This window comes from Emericellopsis atlantica (assembly GCF_019669845.1).
Source record: "Emericellopsis atlantica unplaced genomic scaffold F5Z01scaffold_21, whole genome shotgun sequence".
Lineage (NCBI taxonomy): Eukaryota > Fungi > Ascomycota > Sordariomycetes > Hypocreales > Bionectriaceae > Emericellopsis > Emericellopsis atlantica.
The window spans coordinates 41,120-67,401 of NW_025764723.1; the positions used below are offsets into that span (position 1 = coordinate 41,120).

The 26,282-nt window shown below is 55.5% G+C and overlaps 11 protein-coding genes and 1 non-coding gene across 12 annotated transcripts; 6 read left to right on the top strand and 6 right to left on the bottom strand.

The window, feature by feature from the left end:
• Positions 1-1,693: 1,693 nt before the first annotated feature.
• On the bottom strand, positions 1,694-3,575 carry F5Z01DRAFT_675863 (pyridoxal phosphate-dependent transferase; the record flags this gene model as incomplete). Its single annotated transcript, XM_046265191.1, has 2 exons — positions 1,694-1,752; positions 2,168-3,575. The coding sequence occupies 2 exons, from the start codon at positions 3,573-3,575 to the stop codon at positions 1,694-1,696; spliced, it is 1,467 nt and encodes a 488-aa protein (XP_046116302.1).
• Positions 3,576-4,589: 1,014 nt separating this feature from the next.
• Positions 4,590-6,752, top strand: F5Z01DRAFT_690579 (uncharacterized protein; the record flags this gene model as incomplete). The annotated part of the gene is made up of 3 exons (XM_046266119.1): positions 4,590-5,335; positions 5,385-5,692; positions 5,739-6,752. The coding sequence occupies 3 exons, from the start codon at positions 4,590-4,592 to the stop codon at positions 6,572-6,574; spliced, it is 1,890 nt and encodes a 629-aa protein (XP_046116303.1). The 3' UTR covers positions 6,575-6,752.
• A 35-nt stretch (positions 6,753-6,787) lies between these two features.
• F5Z01DRAFT_625435 (uncharacterized protein) lies at positions 6,788-7,367 on the bottom strand (the record flags this gene model as incomplete). Its single annotated transcript, XM_046261422.1, has 3 exons — positions 6,788-7,004; positions 7,055-7,135; positions 7,186-7,367. 3 exons carry the CDS (start codon positions 7,365-7,367, stop codon positions 6,788-6,790), a joined length of 480 nt encoding a protein of 159 aa, XP_046116304.1.
• Positions 7,368-7,601: 234 nt separating this feature from the next.
• On the top strand, positions 7,602-8,471 carry F5Z01DRAFT_224970 (putative phenol acid carboxylase). Its single transcript, XM_046258261.1, has one exon. The coding sequence runs from the start codon at positions 7,726-7,728 to the stop codon at positions 8,266-8,268; it is 543 nt and encodes a 180-aa protein (XP_046116305.1). The 5' UTR covers positions 7,602-7,725; the 3' UTR covers positions 8,269-8,471.
• Positions 8,472-8,675: 204 nt separating this feature from the next.
• On the bottom strand, positions 8,676-10,295 carry F5Z01DRAFT_638258 (uncharacterized protein; the record flags this gene model as incomplete). The annotated part of the gene is made up of 1 exon (XM_046262353.1): positions 8,676-10,295. One exon carries the CDS (start codon positions 10,293-10,295, stop codon positions 8,676-8,678), a length of 1,620 nt encoding a protein of 539 aa, XP_046116306.1.
• Positions 10,296-10,796: 501 nt separating this feature from the next.
• On the top strand, positions 10,797-10,905 carry F5Z01DRAFT_t70. The gene has a single exon. It is a non-coding gene; the product is annotated as a tRNA-Pro (tRNA).
• Positions 10,906-11,312: 407 nt separating this feature from the next.
• On the bottom strand, positions 11,313-12,395 carry F5Z01DRAFT_638259 (uncharacterized protein; the record flags this gene model as incomplete). Its single annotated transcript, XM_046262354.1, has 1 exon — positions 11,313-12,395. The coding sequence occupies one exon, from the start codon at positions 12,393-12,395 to the stop codon at positions 11,313-11,315; it is 1,083 nt and encodes a 360-aa protein (XP_046116307.1).
• Positions 12,396-12,497: 102 nt separating this feature from the next.
• F5Z01DRAFT_225288 (Mre11 DNA-binding presumed domain-containing protein) lies at positions 12,498-15,071 on the top strand. The gene is made up of 2 exons (XM_046258262.1): positions 12,498-12,615; positions 12,660-15,071. The coding sequence occupies exons 1-2, from the start codon at positions 12,600-12,602 to the stop codon at positions 14,786-14,788; spliced, it is 2,145 nt and encodes a 714-aa protein (XP_046116308.1). The 5' UTR covers positions 12,498-12,599; the 3' UTR covers positions 14,789-15,071.
• F5Z01DRAFT_224941 (putative GNAT family acetyltransferase) lies at positions 15,032-16,187 on the bottom strand. Its single transcript, XM_046258260.1, has one exon. It carries the CDS (start codon positions 15,960-15,962, stop codon positions 15,276-15,278), a length of 687 nt encoding a protein of 228 aa, XP_046116309.1. The 5' UTR covers positions 15,963-16,187; the 3' UTR covers positions 15,032-15,275.
• Positions 16,188-17,548: 1,361 nt separating this feature from the next.
• On the bottom strand, positions 17,549-19,124 carry F5Z01DRAFT_682564 (general substrate transporter; the record flags this gene model as incomplete). Its single annotated transcript, XM_046265773.1, has 3 exons — positions 17,549-18,296; positions 18,392-18,946; positions 19,021-19,124. The coding sequence occupies 3 exons, from the start codon at positions 19,122-19,124 to the stop codon at positions 17,549-17,551; spliced, it is 1,407 nt and encodes a 468-aa protein (XP_046116310.1).
• Positions 19,125-19,953: 829 nt separating this feature from the next.
• On the top strand, positions 19,954-23,036 carry F5Z01DRAFT_690585 (glycoside hydrolase superfamily; the record flags this gene model as incomplete). Its single annotated transcript, XM_046266120.1, has 4 exons — positions 19,954-19,999; positions 20,038-20,073; positions 20,151-20,757; positions 20,814-23,036. The coding sequence occupies 4 exons, from the start codon at positions 19,954-19,956 to the stop codon at positions 22,642-22,644; spliced, it is 2,520 nt and encodes an 839-aa protein (XP_046116311.1). The 3' UTR covers positions 22,645-23,036.
• Positions 23,037-23,212: 176 nt separating this feature from the next.
• F5Z01DRAFT_625736 (Six-hairpin glycosidase-like protein) lies at positions 23,213-25,729 on the top strand (the record flags this gene model as incomplete). Its single annotated transcript, XM_046261446.1, has 2 exons — positions 23,213-24,160; positions 24,206-25,729. The coding sequence occupies 2 exons, from the start codon at positions 23,213-23,215 to the stop codon at positions 25,727-25,729; spliced, it is 2,472 nt and encodes an 823-aa protein (XP_046116312.1).
• Positions 25,730-26,282: the final 553 nt, after the last annotated feature.

Consider the following 26,282-nt stretch of genomic DNA (forward strand, 5'->3'; position numbering starts at 1 on the left):
GTTATATGCGCACCTACCACTTGGCCTGCGTCCGCCATTTTTAACTTCGCGTGGAGAATGGGTTGAAGACCTGAATTCCATGGTTCGCACGTGTACGATGCATGTATCGATCAAGGATTCTGGAATGTGTTGCTCCAGCTTGGTACTTTTTTACGATTTGTCGGGGTGTCTTATTTACATTTCCCCGCACATCTCGGCTGAGAGGCCTGAGCTACCCTGTATGCGTGAGTTCGACACAGCAAGACATGCACCACTCGTCCGCACCGGGGGTTCTTCCTATCGTTGGGCATTTATGAAGTACATGTATTGACGAATGGAATACAAGGTAACTCCAGGCAGAGGTGGGTGGAAAATGTCAATGCCAGCGCGTGTTCATAAATCATACCAGCCCTCTCTTTGATAGCAACAACCAACACTACTAGTTCACAACGCCATTGGCATTTATCCCCAATCCAGCCCAGGATCTGTGCGGGCGACTGCAGCCTTGCTGACGGGATGTCACATTTACTACCCCCCTGTCCCACGTATTTAGGCATATGCGACAGCTTGGACGCCATAGGTGCGCTTGTAAGCCACGGCTCGACGGGTAATAAACGTGGTCTTCCTCCAAGTTATTATCCCGATTAAAAAAACTACTATGCGCCCCATAGACAACGAGAACGCAATTGAACCCCTTTCTTAGCGGCGCGTATGGACTACGTATATTTGTGTTGGTAATGACAGTGAGATCAACCGGATTCTGAAGGGGTGGAGTAATATGGATACATGCTGCCGTGGCTCGGTTTGTTGACGGGCAACAATGGCAATACGTGATTGGGAATGCAGTTTGAGTCTTCATCTCGAGCCTCAGCACGATACAAGACTTCATATTGCGTGCAAGTGCGCCCCCTCGACGTGTCCGTCGCTGAGTGTGCCGGCCAGCGTGGGCGACACCGTGGCTCCGCCTCCAGGTTCTCCTGTTTTCCTTGCAAAGTCGACAGCGAAGAGTCCGTTATTCCGGGCACCTGTCGAAGACGTTGTTAACGCAGCCGGCGCAGCTAATAACTCTGACCCTCGACAAAGTTTCGCACTCACATTGGTTCGCATACTCAGGTCGCCTTACGGCGCGGCTATCAGCAGTGGCCGTAGCCAAGGCGGAGGCCGGAGTCACTGAGACGCACCCGTCCTTTGCTGGCCGTCCACATGCATCAAATCCACACTTACCTGGATCGTCAGAGACGAAGAAGGGTGATGTTTTGCCTGCCGGTGCCTCCTGAGAGCCTTAGATGCTGGGACGCAAATATCGGTCTTCTGCGGCGACAAAGTCGGTGCCGAGCGGACAGAAGCCCTCGAGTTGACACTTTGATTGGCGAGCCTAGTTGTGTTATGTATATGCGTCCACTGCCACCATCTCATCCCTTTGAGTCGATAAGTGTGGGGGGTGCATGCCAAGGGCTCCTGCTGCCCGTATCCGCAGGTGTGAGATCTCCTGATCGCCGGGATAGTGCCTTGCATTACGCGTCTTGTCATTGTCGAAACAATCGACTGCGCGTGCCCAATGTCAAAGACAACCGTGGGAAAGACGGCCCTGTAGCGATTGACTCTTCGATGCCTAAGCTAGTATCGAGATGCGCGCACTTGAGCATCCCAGTCCGTAACAGACGATGTGGTGTGTCACTTATCTTGTCACTTGCTTTGCCATTTGCCTTGCCACTCAGTCTTGCTTCGTAACGATAATGTCCTCTTCTGATATCAGAGCCACCGGGTGGACCGCTGTTTCTGTCAGCTCCAAAGCCATAGTAGTGTCCGTCGGAAACTTCCAAGAAGATCCCTCTCGCGCCGTCCAGGATATACGGCAAGCAAAGATCCGGACTGAGATTGGATCGATTAATATCGGCGAGCCTCCACACGTGAGGGTCTCTTGGCCGTTTGTCTGGAAATTCACTCTTCCGGGTGCGGTGGTTACTTTGCTGCCCCCCCAGACTTCAAAGTCTACTGCTCTCGTTGCAACACAACTCGACCTAACCAAGCGCCGTGCTTTGTGAGACGCGAAGGCGCCACAGGGATTGATGTCTCTTCTGCATCTAGAATGGGTGGTCTCGTTTATTCTTTTTTCTTCTTTTTGCAATGGTCTATCTACTGCATTCGTTAAATTCCTTCCCAAGCCGGTCTGCCTCTCGAATGATACGTGCCATATCTTCCAATGCTAGATGGGGACTCAAAGCGCATATTCGCAGCGCGACCTTTCCTTGTACTTTGGTGGTGAGAATGCCCGCGACGTTGCTCGATATTAGTTCCTTGGATATCCTCGAGTTGATCGCGTCGAGCGCTTCCTCATGCTGGCCATGCTCCGCCGCTGTCGCCCTGGCGGCGTAGCGGAATGTCACGACACCCATATTCGCCGGACTTAATATCTCCCAATCCTGCAGCGCCCGAATCTCGCTCTCAGCACGCTCGGCGAGTTTGAAACCATGGTCAATCATCTCGCCGATTCTCTCCGTGCCGATCACACGCAGAGTAAACCACAGCTTCATGGCGCGTGAGGCGGGTCTCGTGAGTTCCATTGTGTAATTCCAGAAATTGGGAATGTCATCATCCACAAACGCCGTTCCATCCCGAAGGTAATCGCCCTTGTTCGCGAAGCTTTTCACCATGTTGGCCTTGTCCTTGACAATGAACAGGCCGCAACTATATGTCTGGAAGAGCCACTTGTGCGCGTCCCAGGACAGGCTGTCGGCGTATTGCAACTCGTTCACCACGTCGCGTCTGGTAGCCGAGAGGGAAACTGATGCGCCATAGGCACCATCCACATGCAGCCACATGCCTTCCGTCTTGCAGACATCTGCGATCCGCTTCAGAGGATCGACGGCGCCCGTGTTCGTCGTGCCACAGGAACCGACGACCAGGAACGGCATCAACCCGCTGGCACGATCATCCCTGGTGGCCTGTTGCAGCCCGCCGACGTCCATGCGAAAGCTCTCGTCCGATGGCAGCTTTCTGACCCGGTCACTCTTGAAACCCAGCAGTCGCAGTGCCTTGGCGACAGAGTAGTGTGTCTGGTCGGACAGGTATGCCACGGCGCGTTGTTCCTCCCCGTGCGGCACACATCGATCCCGCGCGAGCACGATACCCATCAAGTTGGCCATGGAGCCCCCTGACACACAGACGCCGCCTGCAGTGGCTGGAAAGCCGATGCGAGAGGCCAGCCACTCGATCAGCGTCTTCTCGATCACGACTGGCCCCGACGCCTGCAATTTGGAGGCACCAAGAGCGTTGAATGCGCTGGCGACCACGTCCCCCAGCCACGCGACGGGAGAAGTCGGCGACGGAATCAGACCCATGAAGCGTGGGTGATTGACGCGCAGACGGAAGTCAAAAGCTGTGAATGCCTCTTCGAGAACTGTCCCAACGTCGTGCGCAGCTCCAGGCGTCCCAATCTTGCGCAGGTACGGCACGTGTTCCGGCTGGGCCACCTTGATGATAGGTTCCTTGTCGACATTCTTGCTATGCTCAGCTAGACGCCTCGTCAAGTCGTTGATGGCGGCGTGCACGTCTGTGCCGACATCAAAGTCGTCGCTTTTGTCGGTGACAGCCATGACGACGGGAGTGTAGTAGCACGCTAGTCAGGTCGATTGATCAATTCTGTCTGCGACCCGATCCATACCTTTGTGGTCATCATTCTTATACTTTTCGTGCCCATGACCACGAGTCCTCTTGCTGCTCATCTGTTCCTGGGAGAAAGGCGTGCGCCCGGGTCATTGTACGCCTTTCGGCACCGCAGTGGGTCGCGGAGACAAGACAATGTGCGCCTTTGATGGCGATTGCTGATGAGGGGCCGGCGACCCCATTTAGGAATGCTTGATTTCGGTTCTGTCTGGTCAGCACGAGGCTGATGATTGGAGTTTGGCTTGCAGCAGCACAAAATTAACCCTCCGACTTGTTGTTGTTGGGCCCACGTCATCTTCCGAAGGCGCGCGGCTCCAGTCGCGTCCGTTCAGGTCTAGCATACCCTATGGCCTGGTGCTGATTGGTATTATTTGATAAACCAATATTCATTGACCATGGCTATGTTTGATCTCCTTTGTTATAGAGAGATAGCCATGAAAAATTGCTGAGTTTGTTCATAATGACTGTGCAAATATATAGCATGGTATTTGGGGTTTGTTATTTCTCTCATTGAACAAATAAAGACTCATCTTTGGCCAAATTGAGAGTGCACGGGCATATCTGCTACGGCTATACACGTTCATGCTGTGCAACCAGGAGAACTTTAACTTGGTCTTCAAACTATTTGCTGATATATGCTCGGCCTTTGTTACAGGACACTCACTGCTTTTGTGTCGAAATTCTGCGAGATGTGTTGAAGCCGGTATAGGGTAAGTGTAAACAGGCGCGTTCACGCACGGACGCGTCGGCTCAGCTAGCAGAGACTGTGCAGTACGACTCACCTTGCGCGTCATCCTGAATTACTGAGAAGTGCCCATCCATAATGGCATTCTCACATCCCGTGGCAGGGGCCGAATCACGATACCAGAATCATCGCCTCTCAAGAATCCGCTCCGACGACAAATGCACCGCGCCGAGCGCGTCGGCCATGGACAGACAGCACCATGACGAACCACGCGCTTGTTGACCCGGATGATCTTGCGCGGGCTCTTGTCAGCAATCGCAGCGCTCTCTCCGCCGTTCTCAGCTCCGACGCAATGGACCCATGGACCCTCATTGAGCTGCGACGCGCGCTGCGTTGTGTTGATATCAAGGCCAGGGCGACAACCGAGCGCGGCTTTCATTCCCTTGAGCACCTCCCCCCCGAACTCATCACGCGCATCGCAGATGGCCTAACGCTGCATGACCTGTTGACCACTCGTCTCGTGAGTCGGCCCTGGAAGGAGACGATGTGGCAGCCCTTGCTGTGCCTCACCATCGCACGGGAGGGGTTCCTTGGGTTGGAGCAGCTGCACGCCCACGAAAACATCCACAAGACATTAGAAGGGGCAATTCTGGCTCACTTGGCTTTGGTCAATCGCAGCGTCGGGGGCCAAGGTGCGCTGCACGCCATTCCGTTCTACGAAGCTACGCCCATGGTCGACAACTCCAAAAGACCATTATCCGCCATCCAAGGCAGATTTGTGGAATCCGGCAAGGCTCCTGCGTGTCTGTACAGGAACAAGAGGCTTGCTTTCCAGCCCTCCAAGGACAAGATTGTGATTGATGACTTGGAAAATGGCACCCGGCGTGGCTTACGTCTCACTGTCGATGTGAGAAAGGCGACCGCGCTGCAGCTCCTCGCCGCCTTTTCCGGGCAGGTGGTGGCTACTGTCGAGCTCCAGGGGCCCGAGTCTGGATCGCGATACATGTCAGTCCACTCCTCCCCCTTCTTTCTGCAACACTGGCTCACGTCCCAGCCACGTATATGACACGACTAGTACACAGTCGAAACGCATAGTCCTGCCAACACACCTCTTTCGATGCTTTGCGACCAGGCAGACCGTGGCCGCTGTCTGCAGAGGCGGGCAGGTGATGGTTGTGAATGCACAACGGACTGTCGAGGAGATCTTGCCAGAATCGCCTTTTCCCAGTGTATCTGTGCAAGGTCAACCCAACAAGGCACCTTTTCACGGTCTACCAGCCGTCGTCATGCACCCTTGGAGCGACGACAACTTGTTCTTAGTATGGACGTACATACATAGCCCCTGGGGCGACGTTGACGATGGTACGTCTCTAGTGTGTTTGTCGCGCAGTATTCTTACCTTGGCCAGACTATTCTCAGCTACATGAATATGCAATCTGCGAGTACTCGCGGAACAATGGATGCTGGACCGAAAAGTCCATTGTCCGTCATCAGAGACGTCTTGCTCGCAACGAGTGGGAACTGGCACCCAGCGAGTCCCGGATCATCCTCACTCAGGACTGCCACGTGGTTGACAATTGCGGATCATTCCAGCTGGCAACATATACATGGCCGCCGCGCACGACCATGCCCGGGCAGCCTTGCGAAGGCTGGAGCGAGAGGGTCTATTGCAACGTCCTCACACGGGCTTTCTGGGGGACCAAGGAGCCCATTTCCGGAGTACAAGTTCGCACTGCTCGCCGTCGACACGCGCCGAGCTTGCCTACCCCAACATGGGATGTGATGGAGGCTGCAGTCACCTGTACATGGAACCAGACCTTGTACAGTGTTCGCGAAGAGACCAGCGCTTCGCAAATTCCATATAGCTCAGGATCAGCAGACACACCGCCGCCTTTGGTGCTCGATACGAGGCCAGTGGTAGGGAATTGGCGGGTGCGCCTGAATAACCAAACTTCCGCGACGACCTTTGCCCGTCCTCAAGGATTCTCTGACTTGCTGGACGTATGGGTCGATGATGACTTTCTCGTACTGGCGTGTGAGAGCGGGTACCTCTTTCGTTTCAGGCACCCAGGACGCAACAACGGCTGGATTCCCGCGACGGGCATAGGCAATTCCCATTCCCAAGAGCCTCTTCTCTCGTTGAATACGGATGTGAGAGTACCAGATCCCCCGCCCGCGGTGTCCTTGGGCGAGTCCTTGACCTTGCACAGCTGGAGCGATCGCGCTGCGGAAATGACGGATTGACGACTTGGCTAATGTTGAGATTGCTGGGCTTACGACTGCAGGGACAGGTAGAGAAACTCATCTTCTCTGGCGTTCCGGGTCACCATCGTTGACGGGGTGCGGTGTTCGTCAGCACACGACCACGAATATCGCATTCGGCCCACAATGTGACTTCGCTGTCCTCGACATACACAACAAGCGACCTTATCCAAGAGCATCCCATCGATCAAGGCCTCAAAACGTGTTCTCCAGATAATATGCATCGTAGGCAACCTCGCCTGGCGTTCTCGTGGCGCGCCCAACAATGACCCGATCATTCATCCATTTATACTTCTCATGTCCTGTCTCAATCTTGACATGGAGATGAAACCAGTACTGGCGGTCGTCCACGTCCCCTCCCGTCATCAGGGCTTGCAGGATCTCGGGCGAGCCAGCTCGCGTGCCCTCGGTGCTAGAGGCTACGAGTGAGTCCAGGATCGTGCGACTGTACGCTGAACTCACTGGATGTATAGAAAGGCGCCATCGTCGGTTTTCACCACGTAATTGGCATTGACATGCGTCGTTTGGTTCTCCTCTACGAGCCTGCAAAAGTCGTTTTAGCACTGAGCCGCCGTCGCGAGAAGGCCACGGACATGAAATCAGCTCCTCCGGGTAAGACCTGTCCTTGGGCGTGCGGTCCGTGGACTTGACCTGATGCAATGGGCACGCATCGTCTCTGCCCGTACGGCCCTTGCCCAATGTCCACTGGAGCCTCGACAGCGCACCGAAGGCTGAACAAGTGCACCAATTTTGGCGGCAGGGCGATGGTGTCCATTTGTGCGAGGAAAGGCGAGTCGCGCGACGACAAGAGCAATGACGGAGTATGTGACTGGAGTCGGGACACGCACCGGTGATGCGAGGACCAACTTTCAGCACTCGCGCACATCGTGGCCCCATTAGGTCCCGCATATTCTCGAAAGCATTCCAGCCATTAATGACGTCCATCCGCGACAGAGCACACAATTCGGGCTACGGCACATTTTCTCGGAATACTCGGATGGGACGCTTAGAACACTAGTTTGAGAGTCAATTCCCCATGTATTTGATAAAATGTCTCAGCGAGCTGATGTTGGTTCTGAAACGCCCTCTTCCATGCTGATCCTTGCGTCGCGACTCGGTACACAACTGATACAATGTCTCCGAACACTTCCCTTCCGCAATTTGTTACCAACACGGATCTCGACCCATCTTTCGAAAACGACATTCGAGACGTCCACCTCATCTACGACTACAACGCGCAGAGCGCCGATGGAAAGCCCGAAAAATGGCGATATGAGATGTGGTTCTTCTCGGAGAACCGCATCGTCTACGCGATCCACGGAGGCCCCATGGCAGGTCGAGTGAACTACCAGACGGCGACGTACCAGTGCATCCGCCCGGGGGAGTTGTGGCAGTGTAACTGGCTCGAGGAGACCGGCACCATCTGCTCGCTCGTGTACGACATTACGCGGCAGACCATCACGACACTGCTTGGGTTCTCCAAGGGCCACTGGGAGAAACCGGAGGACGCGCATGGCGACAAGAGGAATCCAGAGGATTTTGAGCGCTGGAGGGGCCTTGCGAAATTGGGTACGCAGGTCGACAGGTTCATGTTGTCGGAGCAGGCCAACATCAAGGAGAGCTTTAAGGGAGCGGGACAACTCAAGCCGATTGCGCCCGACGCTGAGACCTTCTGATAGAGGGCGCCCAGAGGCGGGTTAGACAATGGCTTTGATTGTGCTATCTGAACATGTGCTTATGATCTGATATGATCGGAAGGAGGCAGCATCCTCCGTATACGCAGTGCTCAGTGCATGTTGCCGAGGGGAAGCTGTCTATATAAGGGTGCCTGAGAACAATGGCCTTCCCCACTGACCACCCGCGTGTATTCTTCGCCCATCTAATGTATCGGGCCCAAAGGTTCATGTTCTCTTCGATTGACCACTAGTCGCAAATCTCGAATCTTGCGTCCACCAGCCGGCTCGTAGCATGTATCTGACATGACGTTTTGATGTGTAGGTGGAGTGTGGCATACACGCAAGCCAACACAATGAGCCATAGTGGGCTTTTTCTTGGAGTGACACTCTTCCACGAGCTCCCAGACTCATGGACGCAGCTGAATACCATTGCGGTAGAAGTAGTCGGGCTCAAGGATACCCATGTCCATGAGACGCTCCCGCGGAGCGAATGGCACATCATTGTCTGGATTGAACATGTCTCGCTTGATACCCACGCCCTGACTTCTGTATACACGATCACCCAGATTAGGGCCATCGATGAAAGGATTCTCACCTCCGTGGTATACAAACGCTTCTGTCTCGACGCTAATGTCAATGCAGTGCCCATCAGCCGGAGGCTCCGAATCGAGATAAAGCGTGATGCTTGGTCTCTGCGACTCAGGACGTTCGCGCCAGTCCAGCCTGTCTTTCATGTCGTGAAGCAATTCGCGGTATTGTCCTTCGCCGCTCTTCATGAAAAAGAGGAAGCTCAGCTCGATAGATCGAAGAGTAGGCGGCATAGTAGAGAGAAAGTTGACAATATCGTTTCGCTTCACGATGAAGCGTGAGAGACCAAAATGCCGCAGCTGCCTCAACTGGTCCAATGGGAAAATTGTGCGAAGCGGGAAAAAGTGTTCCTCCCCACCGCCATCGTACTGGTCCGGACTATATGCCGACGCTGGCACAATGAGGCCAGTGGCGAGACTGACATGGCGAAGATCTTTAGCTTCGCCCAGCGCTTGTCGTAGCAAGCCGCTCCGATAGCATGGCCAAAGGGAGTTCCTCTGGTCCCCGGTGGAGAGTGCAAGATCGAGGCGAGAGAAGCCTGGGCTTTGGAGCACAGAGACAAGATCCTCATATTCTTGATTGTGGCTCACAGTGTCAAACATGCTGCAGCTCACGCCATTCCGAAGCTGATTGACGTCGATGACAAATTCGGTGATGCCGTGCGGACGCTCAGTCAGAGTCCTCAGCACGACGCGAAGACCACGCCATTTCCTCTTCTCTCTCTCGTCATCCCAGGGCGGCATGATACGGTCATGGCCACTTTCGCTCTCGGAACCGGGCCAAGAACATGGGACAGGGTAAATGAAGCCGTAGGGAAGATTACGTATCATTGGCGTCTCGTACAATGGTCGGAAAGGTACGCCATGTGCCACTGGGGTTAAAGTAATCTTCCGGAGATTGGGAAAGCACTCCAAGGCATGTTCAAAAGCTTTGACATCGCCTCCAGCGGCCCGGACTTTGCCTTGGTCACTAGCGACCTTCTGATAGCGGTGGTAAGATTGTCTGAGACTTGGTCGCGACTCGTATTGCTTCTTTCGTAGAATGTGATGTGGTCGCTCAACCCATTCTCCTTTGTGGTCCGCAAGCTCTTCGCGGATTTCCTGGTACTTGCGCTTATACCAAGTTGGGACTTGACCATCGGCTCTGTTATCTGAGTCGCTGGAAGTCTCGTATACATCCTCATCAAGTTCCCTAGTTGTGGGGAATCGCGTGTCGTCGTATATCAGCTCCGTGATATGGTGGCGATACGTTTCATGTCCAGCTACATTGCGGAGTACCTGGATATCCAAGGGGTTGAGGGACAAAAAGACCCGATTGAGGCGAAGACGAGCGACCTGGCCCAGGTGCGTGCATGCCAATCGCAGGTTCTTGATATCGGCGTTTGACAAGAGGAAAAGTGCTCCCTCGAGTATTTCTGGTGGTAGATCGAGGAGCAGCATGGCGAGGGCTCGAATTCTGGCGCTGGCTGTTTTTACGAGTGGCGAGGTGGGCGTCTGTGAAGGACTGGCGTCGTTGGCGACAAGAGATGCACTATTACTCAGCGTGTACGGATACCACTAATGTTGCAACATTTGCCGTCCATTGTGAGTCAAGGCAGGTTACTAAATACTCATCCAGTTCTTGACATCAGGTACATAACGACTCAAAGTTCAAGTTAGAATGCCCTGTTGTCAATGTCTATTCCGAGTCCGAGTCCAAGTCAGGCATCCAACTTCATCTCCCGGTAAATGTTCGTGAACCCCGTCTAGCAATTAGGGCCCGGAAACTTCAAGCATCGAAGAAAATACGGTGCGCCATGAGCAACGATTTTAAAACTGGAGATTCAACTCTTCCTGTAGAAGTGAAGTTGAGTCCGCATTCTTCTCGCTTAACTCCTCTGCTTCTCTATTGCTGTTAGCTTATAAGACAAACCAAAAAATGTCTGTCCAATCACATTAGCCGGTCTGGTGGTCTAGTGGTATGATTCGCGCTTAGGGAGTTCTTCTGAACTAGCAAACCCTGAGTTACCAAGCTTGCGCGAGGTCCCGGGTTCAATCCCCGGCCAGACCCTTCTTTTTGCTTTTTGATAGACCACCGATATCGCGCTGGGTAGAAGCAAAATGTCGCGGGTGATTTGGATTCGGTAGCTTTTTTTTTTTTTTTTTTTGGTAAACATCCATTAGATAAACCAGTGGCCCTCACGCGGAAAGGATGGCTTCCGTTCCTCTACTTCTTTCCTCGAACCGTGGTGTTCTGGATCTGGCTCCGGGCTGATTAATATTCCTTCAGCCATGGACGTGTGATATGACTCCCTCCAGCATCAATCCAGCTCAGCAATTGTCAGGCTAGATGTATCCCATATCTCCGCCAATAGTACATGGAATTCGGGGTAACCAAGGTTGCCGAAAGGAGGCGAGCAACTGTAAGGCCTGAAGCGAGCTGAGCCAAGACCGCCTTGTAAGCCCCGGCTCCCACGGCTACGCAGCCATCGCAGCCTGCACTGTTGCCCACCACTCCTTGATGCCAGCCACGTCGCACCACTCCAAATCAAGGGGATCTTCATGCCACCACTCGCCACCCCCCGTCCTGTCCGCATCACTAGCATACTTCTTCAGACTTCCGCCGTCGAACCGATGATTCTTGACGCCGACGAGCAGCACCGCGCTACCGATCTTGGGCTCAAAGTTCTCCGGCTCCAGAAACACAGTCAGGTGGACGTGCTTGGATGTAGACGGATCAGCTAGTCTCGCCGTCCGCTGGCGATACGGAGGCAGGTATGACGCCTCGACAGGAGACAGCGAGGTCACAATGGCCAGGACGTTGCAGCACCAGTTTTGCGCGTATGGCAGCCGGGGAATGGATCGCAGTGGCGTGAGGCGAAGTGGCTGCTGACGGTTCTGCCAATCTTTGGGTAGAGCGACTGCTCCTGATGAGGGCGCCGGCTTCTGCTCCCTCGATTTCGTCTTGAGCGGGAATGTCTTTGCCTCGAATGCCTCAAAGGCGTCCTCAAACGCTTTCTCGTCTTCCTCGTTCGGCTGCTCAAAGGATTCAGCAGCCTGGGCCTGCGCGACCTCGTCGGGTCTGTACTCGAGTTGTTGCTCTTCCACGTCGAGGTCGTGCTCCGAGGCAAGCTCTTCCATGCTGTCCGCATTCTCCGCTGCGTATAGGGCGCGGTATCCATCGTTCCACCCAATCGTGATGATATCCTCCACAACCAAATAAACCATCTCGCTCTTGTCTTCTAAAGTAAGTCGTCGAATGTCAAAGGACTCTACCTTGACGTAGCACCCCACCGAGACCTCACCAGTGTCAAGATACCGGTAGAGGTGGCCACTCATCAGGGCCTGAATGCACAGCTCGCCATCGCTGAGCAGGATTTGTGCCGCCTTCCATCTGCCGGAGCTCGACACGGACGTCTTGGTAATATCTTCCACAAGGAACCGGGAGCCCGGCACGCAGAAGCGCGTTCGCAGAATGTCCGCAATCAAGGGCTTGAGGGTGAACGGCTCCTGCTTTGGTGCAAGACGAACATCATGTGACACGTCTTCTTTGTCCGGCATGTCGCCGTGCCATGTCGCCGTGCCATGTGAGCGGAGTGAGTGGTCGCAAACAGGTTGATTTCATCATTCACGCAATCACGTGATGCCGCTCAACTTTCGCGTTGGCGATTGCCCCTCCCGCGTCAGCCTGAAACTCGCTCCCACGCACCCCGAGCAACGATTTCGTCAATCCGTTTGCTTCAAGGGCGACCTAGGCCCTCCATCATGACTGACTCGACAGGTATGTTCCCCTCGGACCAATTCTGGCCACCAATTGACCGACAGACGCGGACACGATCCGCATCCTCATTGCGACAGACAACCACGTCGGCTACGAAGAACGCGACGCCATTCGGAAAGATGACTCCTGGCGCACCTTTGACGAGATCCTCAACCTCGCACGGACGCACGATGTCGACATGGTCCTCCTCGGAGGCGACCTCTTTCACGACAACAAGCCATCTCGCAAATCTCTGTACCAGGTCATGCGGACCCTGCGCAAGAACTGCCTGGGCGAGAAACCCTGCCCTCTCGAGTTCCTGAGCGATGCGGCCGAGGTTTTCGAGGGCGCATTTACCCACGTCAACTACGAGGATCCCGACATCAACGTATCCATACCTGTCTTCTCTATCCACGGCAACCATGACGACCCGTCTGGCGAGGGCAACTTTTGCTCGCTGGACCTCCTCCAGGCCAGCGGTCTGCTCAACTACTTTGGACGCGTGGCCGAGGCAGACAACATTCACGTCAAGCCTGTGCTCCTACAAAAGGGCGAGACCAAGTTGGCTCTCTTTGGGCTGAGCAATGTTCGGGACGAGCGCATGTTTCGTACGTTTCGGGACCACAAGGTCAAGTGGTACCGGCCCAATCTACAAATGGGCGATTGGTTCAACCTGCTGGCCGTGCACCAGAACCACCACGCCCACACGGCGACTTCATACCTGCCGGAGAGCGTGTTGCCGGACTGGATGGACCTAGTAGTCTGGGGCCATGAGCACGAGTGTCTGATCGACCCGTCGCAGAACCCGGAAACAGGCTTGCACGTCATGCAGCCTGGATCATCGGTTGCCACGTCGCTAGTGCCGGGGGAAGCGGTGCAGAAGCACGTCGCCATCCTCAGTGTGACCGGCAAGGACTTCAAAACGGAAAAGATCCCTCTGAAGAGCGTCCGTCCCTTTGTCACTCGCGAGCTCGTCCTTTCCGCAGACAAGCGGTTCAAGGGACTGGAGAAGAAGAAGGAGAACCGACAAGAGGTCACGAAACGGCTGATGGAGGTGGTGGAAGAGATGATTGAGGAGGCCAACGCCGAGTGGGAAGCGATACAGAGCGACGAGGAGGCCCTGGAAGAGCGACCGCTTCCCCTCATTCGGCTCAAGGTTGAGTACACGGCCGCAGAGGGAGGTCAGTACGAGGTCGAGAACCCGCAGCGCTTCTCAAATCGGTTCTCGGGCAAAGTTGCCAACATGAACGACGTTGTCTATTTTTACCGCAAGAAGACGATGCAGCGCAAGAAGGATGTCGTGAACCCCGCTGACGCCATGGAAGCTGTCGGAGACGACGGCGACATGGTCAAGGTCGAGTCGATTGTGTCCGAGTTCCTCTCGGCACAGTCACTCAAGGTGCTCCCCCAGGGCCCGTTCTCAGACGCGGTGAACCAATTCGTCGCAAAGGATGACAAGCACGCGATGGAGCTCTTTGTGTCAGAGCATCTCACAGGACAGGTACAGCAGTTGCTAGGTCTCGAGAGCGACGATGAAGATCTGAACAGCGCCATGGAGATCTACAAGGCGCGCATCGAGCAGCAGGGCGGTCGATCCTTTATGCCCGAACGCAAGCGCACGTTGCGACCGAAGCCTGCCCACTGGGACAGCGACTTTGACGGGAGCTGGGAGGATGCACCCGACGCGTGGACATTCGAGGACAGCATGGCGCCGACGACACAGCCTAGCAGGCAGTCCAAGGGACTCACATCCCAGCGCCAGGCAGAGGAGGACGAGGAGGAGGAGCCGGTGCGGATAACCAAGCGCGGTGGAAAAGCCGCCCCCAAGGCCGCTGCGAAGGCGCCCGTCAAGAAAGCGCCCGCTCGCGGCGGGCGTCGAAAAGCTGCGGAACCAAGCGAGGACGAGGAGGAGGACGTTATCATGGCGTCCGAGGACGAGGCAGAGGAGGAGCCAGCGCCACCGCCGAAGCGGCGCCAACCAGCAGCGACCAAGAAAGCCGCCGCCAAGAAGACACAATCCAAGCTCGACTTTTCTCAGTCGCAACCAGCCACACAGAGAAGGACGGCTGGACGTGCTGCCGCCGCCGCGTCGCAAAAGAAAGCATCCACTGTCGAGATTAGCGACGACGAGATCTCAGATGAGGAGGACGCGTTCGAGCCGGCGCCTGTGTCGACGAGGACACGGAGGAGGTGAGCTGTGATTGAGCGTGATTTTTGCCATCCAGCATCTGCTGTATGTACTGGCTGGCGTTGGGGACCTGGCATCCATGATTTACAGTCCTGGAGTGACTCCACATCTGGGGAAATGGAGCATAAACATAAGCATAATTTGAAGCTCATACCTTATCCATCCTCCCACCGTCCTCGAGCGAGCGACACAACGTACTACACAACAATGCGGCAATGCCAGCCATTCCTGCATCGGAAACGGCACCGGCTGTGCTCTTGGCGCTTGGCCTTCATGATTCTTGCCAGGCGGCTGATCCCCCGCCTTTTGCAGAGAACCCCTCACTACGTCATGCGTCGCGCTCGACGCTGGAGCCGAAATGCTGGCTTGTGAATGGGGATTTACTGTATTACTACCCTGATCCCGTCGATGCTATGGACAAGCCGCTCAAAAGGCCGTAGACTCATGACGATGAAGAAGCAAATGCGAATGGTGACTGTGTGCTGCAAGCATTCTAGCTAGAAATGTAGTTGAGCACTGAGTCGACAATGGACTGCCTCCTCTCCTCCTTGGGCACGGTGAGCGACATGGCCTTGATGATGTGCGAGTCACTGGCCGAGCCAGGCGGCAGGGAGACGGGACCGAGGTCATGGAAGCCCAGTCCGGAGAAGAAGATGTAGCCAAAGGGGCCGCCGAGAGTGGTGAGGACGCCGCCCTTCTGCTTGGCCTTGACCATGTGGGAGTGCACGAGATCCTTAGCGTAACCGTGGTTCTGGTGATCGGGGTGCGTGGCCAGGAGCTGCAGGTACGAGTGCTGGGGATAGCGGTTGAAGAACTCGTTGCGCGCCTTGGAGACGACGGCGGTGTAGGCGGACAGACGGTCGTCGGTAATGTCAGTCTTGACGTCGCGCTTCTTGCGGTCGTCGTCCTCGGCGGCGGACATGTCCCAGACGGCGACCGAGACGATCTGCGAGGGCTGCGACTTCTTGGCGAGGTCAATGACCTCGATGACCCAGTCCTTATTGGAGGGGTCCAGGTGCTCCTTGAGCAGCGCCTCAATCTCCTTGACGTAGCTCTCGTCCTGGCCCGTCTTGGAGGGCACAAAGTTGGTCCACAGGCGCTCCTTGTTGATAGCAGCGAGGATCACCTTGACCACGGCGGGCAGGTCCTCGGGCGTCGCAGCGCGGATTTTGGTTTGCATGGCGGGCAGCAATTGTGGTACGGCAGCTATGCGATGGTGGTTGGAGATGACGATCTGTCGATGTTTGGGGGAGTTGGGGGGGCAGCGCCTGTTTTGTATGTTCTGGTGAGGGGCAAGCAACACTGGAGCTAATTGATGATCATGATACAGGGCAGGGGAGGAAAGAAGAATCAAAGGAAGGAAGCGCCAGTCACCTGCTCGCTAGCGGCCCCTTTTTATATCGTCGCGTCTGGCAGCTAACGTGGCAATGGCGAGTGCAAGCAGCTTGAGGTCACCAGGTGATCGATCCATGGGACTACCTCCAGTCTCCGACGCGACAAACACCAAAGACCAGGAGGCAGCCAAGGCCAGTCAGAGGATGTCATAACGCTTAGGTATGGCGGCGCCACAGTGATTCTACCGTGGTGTCGTTGCAGTGCATTGGTGTGCCTGCCAGTCTGCTGTCAGTTCATGTCAGTCTTGGTGACTGCTTCCTGGAGCTCCACCCGCACAGCCTTGCTGGCAACCCAGCCCAGTCCAGACTCCAGATGCTGGCTATCTTTTTCGACTCAGGCTCTCAGCCAGTGGCGTGACGACGCAAACGATTCTTCGACAAGAGCCGCTGGGGAAAATTTGCAAGAATTTCTCTGCCATGGAGTCTAGACTCTGGATTGAATCTGTGGGCCAGGCAACATGGGTCTGACTCTGAGTCTGGCGGTTCCGGCACATCACAGGTGCATCACGCTACGCAATTAGCACAGACAACGGTCAACCCCTCCTCAGCCCTCGTGAAAGCTCGAAGCTACATGGAGCTCCGTACAAAGGGTTCGAGCTGGGCATGCTGATGAAAATTAGATCACATCATATGTCCACGCGCAATGTCACGCGCAACGACAATCTTGCCTGACTGACTCACCAGCTCTTGCGTCTCGACTGCCCCATCGGGCAGTGAAGCTCCCGGATGACGTCGACCTCGAGATTGTCACGCCAGTGATTAAGCTTAACGTGCATCACGCGTTTTGCGAGCCGAGAGAAGCCGTTGCGAGCCTCGCTTAATCGAAGCAATCAAATTGAAAGCAAAACTTTATGCTGTAGTCTACAATGTATTGATTCATTAGGGGTTGCGTAGGCATTAATGCCTGCTGAACTCTGCCTGCGCGGCTTGAAAACACGTGACGCTCCAGTTCAATGTTTAATCGTCTCAATCGCTCTGGCCAACCTCGCCTTTTCATCATGATTTACCCCTGAACGGAGCCACGTGGATTTGCAGTACGCGCATACTCGTCGACAATTGAACATTGCACATTACTAGGGAATCTCATTGTAAGCTCCTCTTACCAATCATCATTCATGTTACCTGGCTCCTCATCGCAGGCTTCGCAGCCCTCACCGCTTCCCTCGACACGTTTGGATGTCTCGACAGTGCCGCTCGTCAAGACTGTCACGAAGCAAACAAGAAATGAATATGATGACTCTACAATACACGTCTCAATATTCAACTAGAAAGGCGACAATGGAGCGGTGCCAGTAACAGCCTTACTTCTACCTGTCCACCAGGCCGATATGGCAACACCAAAGCCAAAGGCGCGCCCACCGTGGGCTTCCGCTCAGTGCTTGTGCTCGACCTCGGCCCTCTCGACATCCACCTTCTCTGGTGACGAGATGGTCGCGTCCAAGCCATCAAAGATAGCCGCAATTTCCTCCAGCGTCGGACCCTTTGTCTCTGGGAAGACAAACCACAGTACCACCGTCTCCACCAAAACCCAAGGAATGAAAATGAGGTAGAACTTCCACGCCATCCTCTCCAGCCCCACCGGAATGGCATACGTCGACAGCAAAGTGAAGCACGTTGCGAACAGCTGGTAGCACGCTTGGCCGCGCATACGCAGATTGAAGGGGAGAATCTCAGTGATGTACAAGCCCAGGTTGCCGTTGAGACCAAAGTTGTACGCCGGCGAGAATAGGTACAAGAACGCCACGACCGCACCGCCAGCGGCCTTGTTGCTGGAGTCATTGGCAAACACGGCGCTCCCGGCCGTGATGCTCACAAGGCAGATAAAGATGGCGCTCAGTGAGCCGAGGAAGAGCGTGCGGCGTCCCAGCTTCTCGGGGAGGGTGGCAAAGTACAGGGCGGACAGCCAGGACAGAACCTGCTGCGTGGCGTTGATCAGGGTCTGCTCCAGACTGGTGGTGAGACCAACAGAGGTGAGGACGGGCGATAGGTAGTAGGAGATAAAGGCGTTGCCAGACATCTGACTGATGCAGGCGCACCAGAGCAGTATGAAAAGTCGCTTGCGGTTGCCGCTTGTTCTGACAAATTCTAGGTAATTCTGCAACGCGCTCCCGCGGTCAATGCTTCGCTCGTAGGCCAGAGCGTCGCGATCTCATTATACTCAAACTGCACCAAGGGGTCCTGGTCGTTTCCTTCGGCGTGTTATTTGGCCAAGAACGCAAGGGCTTCTTCGTTCCGGTCCTTGGAGATGAGCCAGCGAGGGCTTTCTGGCACAAAGTACAGGCCTAGTAGCTGAATGATGGACGGGAGACCTTGCATACCCGAGGGGATGCGCCAAGAGGCACTCGAAGCGATGCGAAAGGTGCCAAAGGTCGTCCACGCCGCGATGATGGCCCCAAGAGCATACGAGGTGTTGAACAGGGCTGTGGCTGTCGCTCTGTGGGCGGGATGAGCGATCTCAGTGATGAGGGGCGCACCGGAGGATCCGAGGAAGACCGTGCCACAGCCCAGGATACCACGAGCCACGACGAACATGGGGAGATTCTGCGCCGCAGCCTGCAATGTCGCGCCGATCACACAGATGGTGGCACCGGTGGCCAGGCCCACGCGCCTCCCGAACGTGTCACTGACGAAGGAGATGAAGGGAATCGCACAGAGGCCGCCGATGGGGTAGGCAGCGTTGAAGAGACCGAGAGTTGCGCCCTTGGGTTCGCCAAAGTAGTTGCGCCAGTTCTCCACAGACTGCAGACCATTCATCATGGAACCATCGAAGCTGCGACAGAGAGAGCGGTTAGCAGGCGAACATTTGATGGCAAAGTAGCCACATCGGAGGAAAGCCCTACGTACCCCTGGGTGAAGATGGAGAGCAAGGGGAATATCAAGAGCAGGTTCAAGGTTCGAAGGTTACGAGACTTCCACCATTTTGCAGTGTCAACACTGCTCTCTGGCATGGTCGCGATCATCGGGTCGTGTCCTGGAGACACCATGTTTGCGATGTGTTGGGGTGAAAGACAGATCAGTATCGAGGGCAGGCTGGTCGAAGGGCTAGACTGGCTGGTCCGGATGCTATCTCAACAGCATTGGTGAAGGGCTGTCGAAGGTCTTTATAGTCTTGAGTTGGAGCGTCGAGTCGCGCAACCCAGACTCCCCGGTGGTATTTGACGCGAGATTTGCGTTCGAGGCATCCACGTCTCGACCAGGTCGAGGCCAGACGGTGTCTCCGGTAGAGTCTGGAGACGTCTCGGTCAGCTCAGTGATTCTGGGGTCGCAATGTGTGGGGGGCCTGGGGTTACCCGGGCCTGGGTCGACAGGCGATAATCACGAGTCGACAGACCGATCAACCCCAGCCAGGGCAGGAAGCCAGGAACCACATGGCGCATGTGGCGTGCCCTGTCGCCATCAAACTCTGCAGCGGAAAGCCGGGTCAACAAGATCGTGCCCAGACGCTAAGAGCATCACGCGCCCGCGGAAAGCCGGGTCGGTCAAACACAAAGCATCCAAGAATCCAGGACTCCAAGACTCCAACTGAACGCGCGACCATACACCAGCCCCTCACAGATTCGAAGTCAAGAAAAGGCTGCCTTGATCGAGATGGCCGTTATCCACAGCTCGGACGTTTGTGCACCGAGCTGTTCGCCTCGACTGGGGTTAAGCCAAAGACGCCAGCAACATGACCATAGTCCGTGGTACAAAGGAGCTGGCCAGTCAACTCGGTTGCCCCTGACTGGACGCTGAATCGTACCATTACACGTTCTTTCGACCGCATACCATTCCACCATCATGGGCGACATGTCTGGACTCGAATTCGCTTCGCCACAAGGCGCGTGTGTGCCTGCGTTTGACGTCGAGACTGTCTTGGGCCAGCTGTGAGCTTGAAGGAGAAGATCAATTTGCTATCTGGTAAGTGAATGGACCTCTCTTCCTGTGCCGAAAAGCTACACAAGTGAAGAGGTCTTGCTAACTTGACGCCCTTGTAGGCATCGACTTTTGGCACACAAAGGCGATCCCACGCCTCAATATCCCATCCATCCGACTCTCAGACGGTCCCAACGGCGTCCGCGGGACTCGGTTCTTCAATGGAGTGCCTGCAGCCTGCTTTCCCTGCGGGACTGGTCTTGCTGCTACCTGGAACACTGACCTCCTCCAAAGAGCGGGCGCCTTGATGGGTGCAGAGGCACGAGCCAAAGGCGTACATGTACTTCTAGGGCCGACCGTCAATACGCAGCGTAGCCCCTTGGGCGGGCGAGGGTTCGAGTCTTTCTCCGAAGATCCAGTCCTCGCAGGTCGTTGCGCGGCGTCAGTTATCGCTGGCATCGAGGGCACCGGTATCGTGGCGTCCGTCAAGCACTTTGTGGCCAATGACCAAGAGCACGAGCGCATGGCTGTGGACTCGATTGTGACGGAGCGAGCGATGCGTGAGATCTACGTCTTGCCTTTTCAAATCGCTGTGCGGGATGCTCGGCCTGGCTCTTTCATGACAGCCTATAACAAGGTTAACGGTATCCATGTTAGCGACGATCGAAAATACATTGAGGATATCGTCCGAAAGGAATGGGGTTGGACTGGACTTGTCATGAGCGACTGGTACGTAACGGTCAAGTTCCTGTTCGAATGGCGAAGCTAATGTGCCACCACTTCAGGTATGGAACATACTCCACAGTCGAGTCGATCAATGCTGGACTTGATCTGGAGATGCCAGGACCAACGCGCTGGCGTGGTCAGCTCCTGAACCATGCCATCATGTCTCGAAAGGTCGATCAGGAAACTGTGGATCAGCGAGTCCGCGAGGTCTTGAAGCTTGTGGACAGAGCGACCAAGTCTGGAATCCCAGTGGAAGGGCCTGAAGAACCCCGAGACACGCCTGAGACTGCGGAGCTCCTGAGGGATATCGCCAGCGAGTCGATTGTGCTTTTGAAGAACGAGGATACGGTTCTGCCCTTTACGAAAGACAAGACACTGGCTGTCATTGAACCCAACGCCAAGATGGCCGCCTACTGCGGTGGAGGATCGGCTACTCTGCGACCATACTATGCCGTCACCCCGTTTGAAGGTATCTCCTCGCAGGCCCGAGACGTGCGGTACTCGGTCGGATGCCATGCACACCAGACACTGCCGATGCTCGGTCCCAGCTTGCGAACACGGGAAGGGAAAGTAGGAGTGACTTTTGAGGCCTTCACCCACCCTGATACCGTGACAGATCGGCAGCCTGTTGACACGCTTCATCTCGTGGACACCAACATGTACTTTGCGGACTACTATCACCCCAAGCTCACGGAAGATCTTTGGTGGGGTGAGATCAACGCGACCTACACGGCGGAAGAGACCTGCGACTTCCAATTTGGCCTGTGCGTCTTCGGCACCGCGAGACTCTACGTGGATGGGGAGCTTCTCATCGACAACGAGACGGAACAGCGAGGCGGCGGCAGCTTCTTTAATGTCGGAACCGTCGAGGAAACTGGCATCAAGAGCGTTGTCGCGGGGCAATCCTACCAGATCAGAGTCGTCTTCGCCAGCGGCGCAGCGTCCAAGGTCAAGGACGCAGACGGCGTCGTCTCATTTGGAGGAGGTGGCGTGCGGCTTGGCGGAACCAAAGTAATCGATGTCGACGAGGAAATCCAGAACGCCGTCAGGCTGGCACGGAGCGTGGAGCAGGTCGTTCTCTTTGTCGGTTTGAACTCTGACTATGAGCAAGAAGGCCACGATCGCCCGCACATGGACCTGCCTGGCCTTTCCGATGAGCTGATCTCGGCCGTCGCCCATGCCAACCCCCGTGTCGTCGTCGTCGTGCAGTCCGGCACGCCTGTCAGTATGCCATGGGCTTCTTCGGTTGCTGGTGTGGTCCAGGCTTGGTACGGCGGCAACGAAACAGGCAACGCCATTGCCGATGTACTGTTTGGCAACGTCAATCCGTCTGGGAAGTTGCCTTTGTCCTTTCCAGCCCGAGTTGAGGATAACCCGGCCTATCTGAACTACAGATCAGAGCGCGGCCGCGTGCTGTACGGAGAGGACATTTACGTGGGCTACCGTTTCTATGACAAGGTCAAAAAGTCCACACTGTGGTCTTTTGGCTCAGGCCTATCCTACACGACGTTCTCGTTTTCTGATCTCACCATCAAGCTAGGCCAAGGGGATCAGGGCAACGTCATCCACGCTGAAGTTTCGGTGAAAAACACTGGCGCTGTGGATGGCTCCGAGGTCGTGCAGCTGTACGTCTCGCAGCGCATCCCATCGATCAACCGCCCGGTCAGGGAGCTCAAGGGGTTTTCCAAGATCTTTGTCAAACAGGGGGAGACGGCCGTGGCCCGAATTCCTGTCGAAAGGAAGTACGCTACAAGCTTTTGGGACGAGGCTCGCCATGCTTGGATCGAGGAACGTGGCGTCTACGACGTCTGGGTCGGGAGCGGCAATTCTGGCGACTTTTTGCAGGCGACTTTCCAAGTTGAGGAGACAAAATGGTGGACAGGGCTGTAGATGAAGAGGATTGAAGTTTATAGTCTCATAGACGGCGTGATCTTATAAGATTCGTGTTCCCATGACCGACCATGAAGGTGTTATCAAACTTGACCTATTCTGCGCCCGACTCGACAAGCCTTTGCTAGTGAATATTGCCATAATCAGGATTCTTGATGGGTAAAACACGCGGAATGATGGTTCTGGCTGGATCCAGGATCCAACATGGATGCCCATCACTCATTACATCGTCTCGTTTCAAAGACGTAGCCCAGTACGTGAGGAGTCAAAGAAGCTATCGGTACAACAGAGCCCGAGGATGGTGCCCATGATGTGGGTACTAATTGATTTCGATGAGGAACTCGGCGCATCCAGTGCGCAATTGCGCTTAACACGGTCTGCATAGGAATACTAGACTAGTAGTAGACCGCCGCCCACCTCCCGGACATGACCGGCTCACCATCGCCAACCGACAAGCCAAGGGCACAGATCTTGGTTAAAAGGAAACCTGAGCTGCGCGCCTTGTCGCATCAGTCTTACATTGACATCGACGCTCTCAGACTCGTTCAATATCTGCCACTGATTCAACATGGACTCATCCCTCCTAGACACAGACTGGATCTGGCATCCAGATTGGGTGGACTATGGCCAAGGCACAGCAGGAGGCTTCGTCCACTTTCGCAAGGCTCTACAACTTGACCATGTGCCGTCGGGGCCACTGGTCATCCAGATCACGGCTGACACCAAGTACAAACTGTACATCAACCACCAGAATGTCCACAGTGGTCCAGTCAAGGGAGACGAACACATGTGGTTCTACGACGAGCTCGATATCCAGCCCTTTTTGAAGACTGGCGTCAACCACATCGGCATCAAGGTCCTGAGGTTCTTTCACGCTTCGGCGCATGCGACGAGTTTCCCGAGGATGCCGATTCCGGGCCTTTTTGTTCGCACACCGGACAAGGAGGCTCGCGCAAAGTTCGGAATCCAGAGTGACGACTCTTGGGAGACGAGCCTCGACACTTCCCTCATCTTGCGCGTCGACCAAGACGAGGACGACTTTTTGCACGTCTACGAGAAGACCAACCCTGACCCGGGTATTTCCAGTACCTCAACACTCCAATGGATTCGGGCAGTCTGTCTCGAGCTGCCCAAGTCACACGGCATCTCACCACCATGGGTCCTCACGCCCCGTATGATACCAGTCGCCAAGGTCTCGCCCCTCTCGTTCCAAGAGATTCACAACATCCAAAGCTCGATCCCTCTATCAGCATGGGAAGATTGCCTTCTCAACAAAGACAATCGCGCGCCGCTGGTTTTCCCACGGGGATCGGTGCATCATGTGGAGCTTGAGCTCCCTCATCACGCCACGGCATGGCCAACCTTCCGGTTCAAGCGACCTGATCTCCCGGGGAGCCGCTTGACAGTCACCTATTCGGAAGCCTATGAAGACGAGCCCCTCTCTACCCCCTACGCTCGCAGCAAAGGAGACCGGCGCGACACCAACAAATTGCTCACGGGTCCTCAAGATGAATACGTCTTTGGTGGGCAAGCTGACGCGCAGAACGCTTCCGAGTTGCAGTACACCTCTCAAGCCAGGGAAGAAGAGACGTTTGCGCCCTTCCACTTCCGCACACTACGATTCATGGCCCTTTATATTCTTGTCAGTGACCAATGCCCTCTGGAGCTGATAGGGGTCGAGCTGGACATGACACACTATCCCCTAGATGTCCTCGGAGGCTTCAGCATTCCCGGCGCGCCGGAGCACGACACCTACTATCAAAAGATGTGGAGAATCAGTGTTCGAACTTTGACAAACTGCATGCACGACTGCTACGAGGATTGCCCATTCTACGAGCAGCTCCAATACGCCATGGACGTCCGGAGCTCCTGTCTGTTCACCTATGCCGCGGCGGGCGACGACCGCATGGCACGTCAAGCCATAGTGCAGCTGCACAACTCGTATCGGCCAGGTGTTGGCCTCATCGCCAGCCGTAGCCCAAGCCACCAGCTTCAGATCATCCCGCACTTCTCGCTGTTCTGGATTTGCACAGTGGCGGATCACTTCCAACACTACGCCGACGCTGGCTTTACCCGGCGATTTCTGGCAGCCTGTGACGGTATCCTGGAGACGTTTGCCCGACGGATCGACTCTAACTTGGATCTCGTTTCCGCAAGTCAGGAGGCACTGGGTACGCACTGGGACTTTGTCGATTGGACGAACGAGTGGCGGCCCATGGGCATCCCCCCAGCCGCGAAGCGAACCGGGTTCCAGACATATACTAACATGATCTATGCGTACACGCTCCGAGCCGCAGCATCAGTGGTGGGCAAGACAGGAAGACCTGCTGTCGCATCAGAGTACGAATCGCGGGCAGACGCCGTCATCGAGGCTGTCCGGGCGCGCTGCCAAGTCGACACGCTCTTCACAGACGGTCTGGCCTCCTCGGCGGATCTCGCGGAGGACTTCAGCCAGCACAACCAGATCTGGGCCGTTCTCAGCGGCGCAGTGACGGGGGGCGCGGCTCACGATTTGTTGGTGCGCTCACTGCCTGCAGCCCGGGACATGGGCCTCATGCCATCGAGGTCTGTCCAGGACGACACGCAGCACCCGAAGCTCACCGAGCCATCCATGGCCATGTCCTTCTACATGTTTCGCGCCCTCTCAGCTGTGGGTGGACGTCTCTACGATGACTTGTTCCACTCTCTCTGGGGACCTTGGAAGGCACAGATATCGCAGAACTTGACAACGTGGTGTGAGGATGACGTGACGCGACGGTCCGATTGCCATGCGTGGTCCTGCGCGCCGTTGTACGAATTCATGTTCGAGGTGGCCGGCATCTATCCTGGTGAAGCCGGGTGGGCAGTAATCGCTTTCAAGCCGCGTCTGAGTCTGTTCAGGGATTTCGAGTGCCGGGTGCCGCTTGGTGGAAGACTGGCCCCAGGGGTGGCACATGTTTCCTGGAAACGCGGGCGCGACGAGTCGACCACATTGATCTCGGTGGAGTTGCAGGGTGTCAGCGAGAAGGCAGTTCCCATCCGGGTTGAGCTTCCTAATGGGCAGAGGGAAGAATACGTGGGACCGGTCGTCTCCTTGCGAGTCTAGGCTGGCCATGCTGGTTGATGGGAGGTCGGATTGAATGAAGCATGATCATTGCGCTGCTGCTGCTTCATGCCCCGCATCGTAAATCTGACCAATTTCATGTTTGGCTTCTAGTCATCGCCATCTAAGCCCTTGTTCTGTCGAAATAAAAGCGCTTATTTCCCCATTGTGCGCATGGGCGCGCGCATGGCGCTCCAGAGTCAAGAGTCCGGCCCGCCGTCTCTCTTGCGTATAAGCCCAGCCAGGGGCCAGCACAAATTGTTTTGGAAACATTGCTCTTGCCCAAATGTAACCGTAGCTGGTCGGCTATCTGGGAACAGAGCGATACGTTTGACAGCTTGTGCTGGAAGTCTTAGGTACAGGCCTGCTGCTGCTGGAATGGTGTCCCCAGAGTCTGGACTCTCTCCAACAAATCGATTGATCAGCCATCCGCGCTTCCGCTAGTCTAGCACACCCATCAGTAATTAGTGACAAATGGGCGTTTCCGGCTTTCCGCTGATCGGCCCCCCTTCGTAATCAGGCCGACCGAGCTGTGGGCATGTCTTCTGTGGACGAC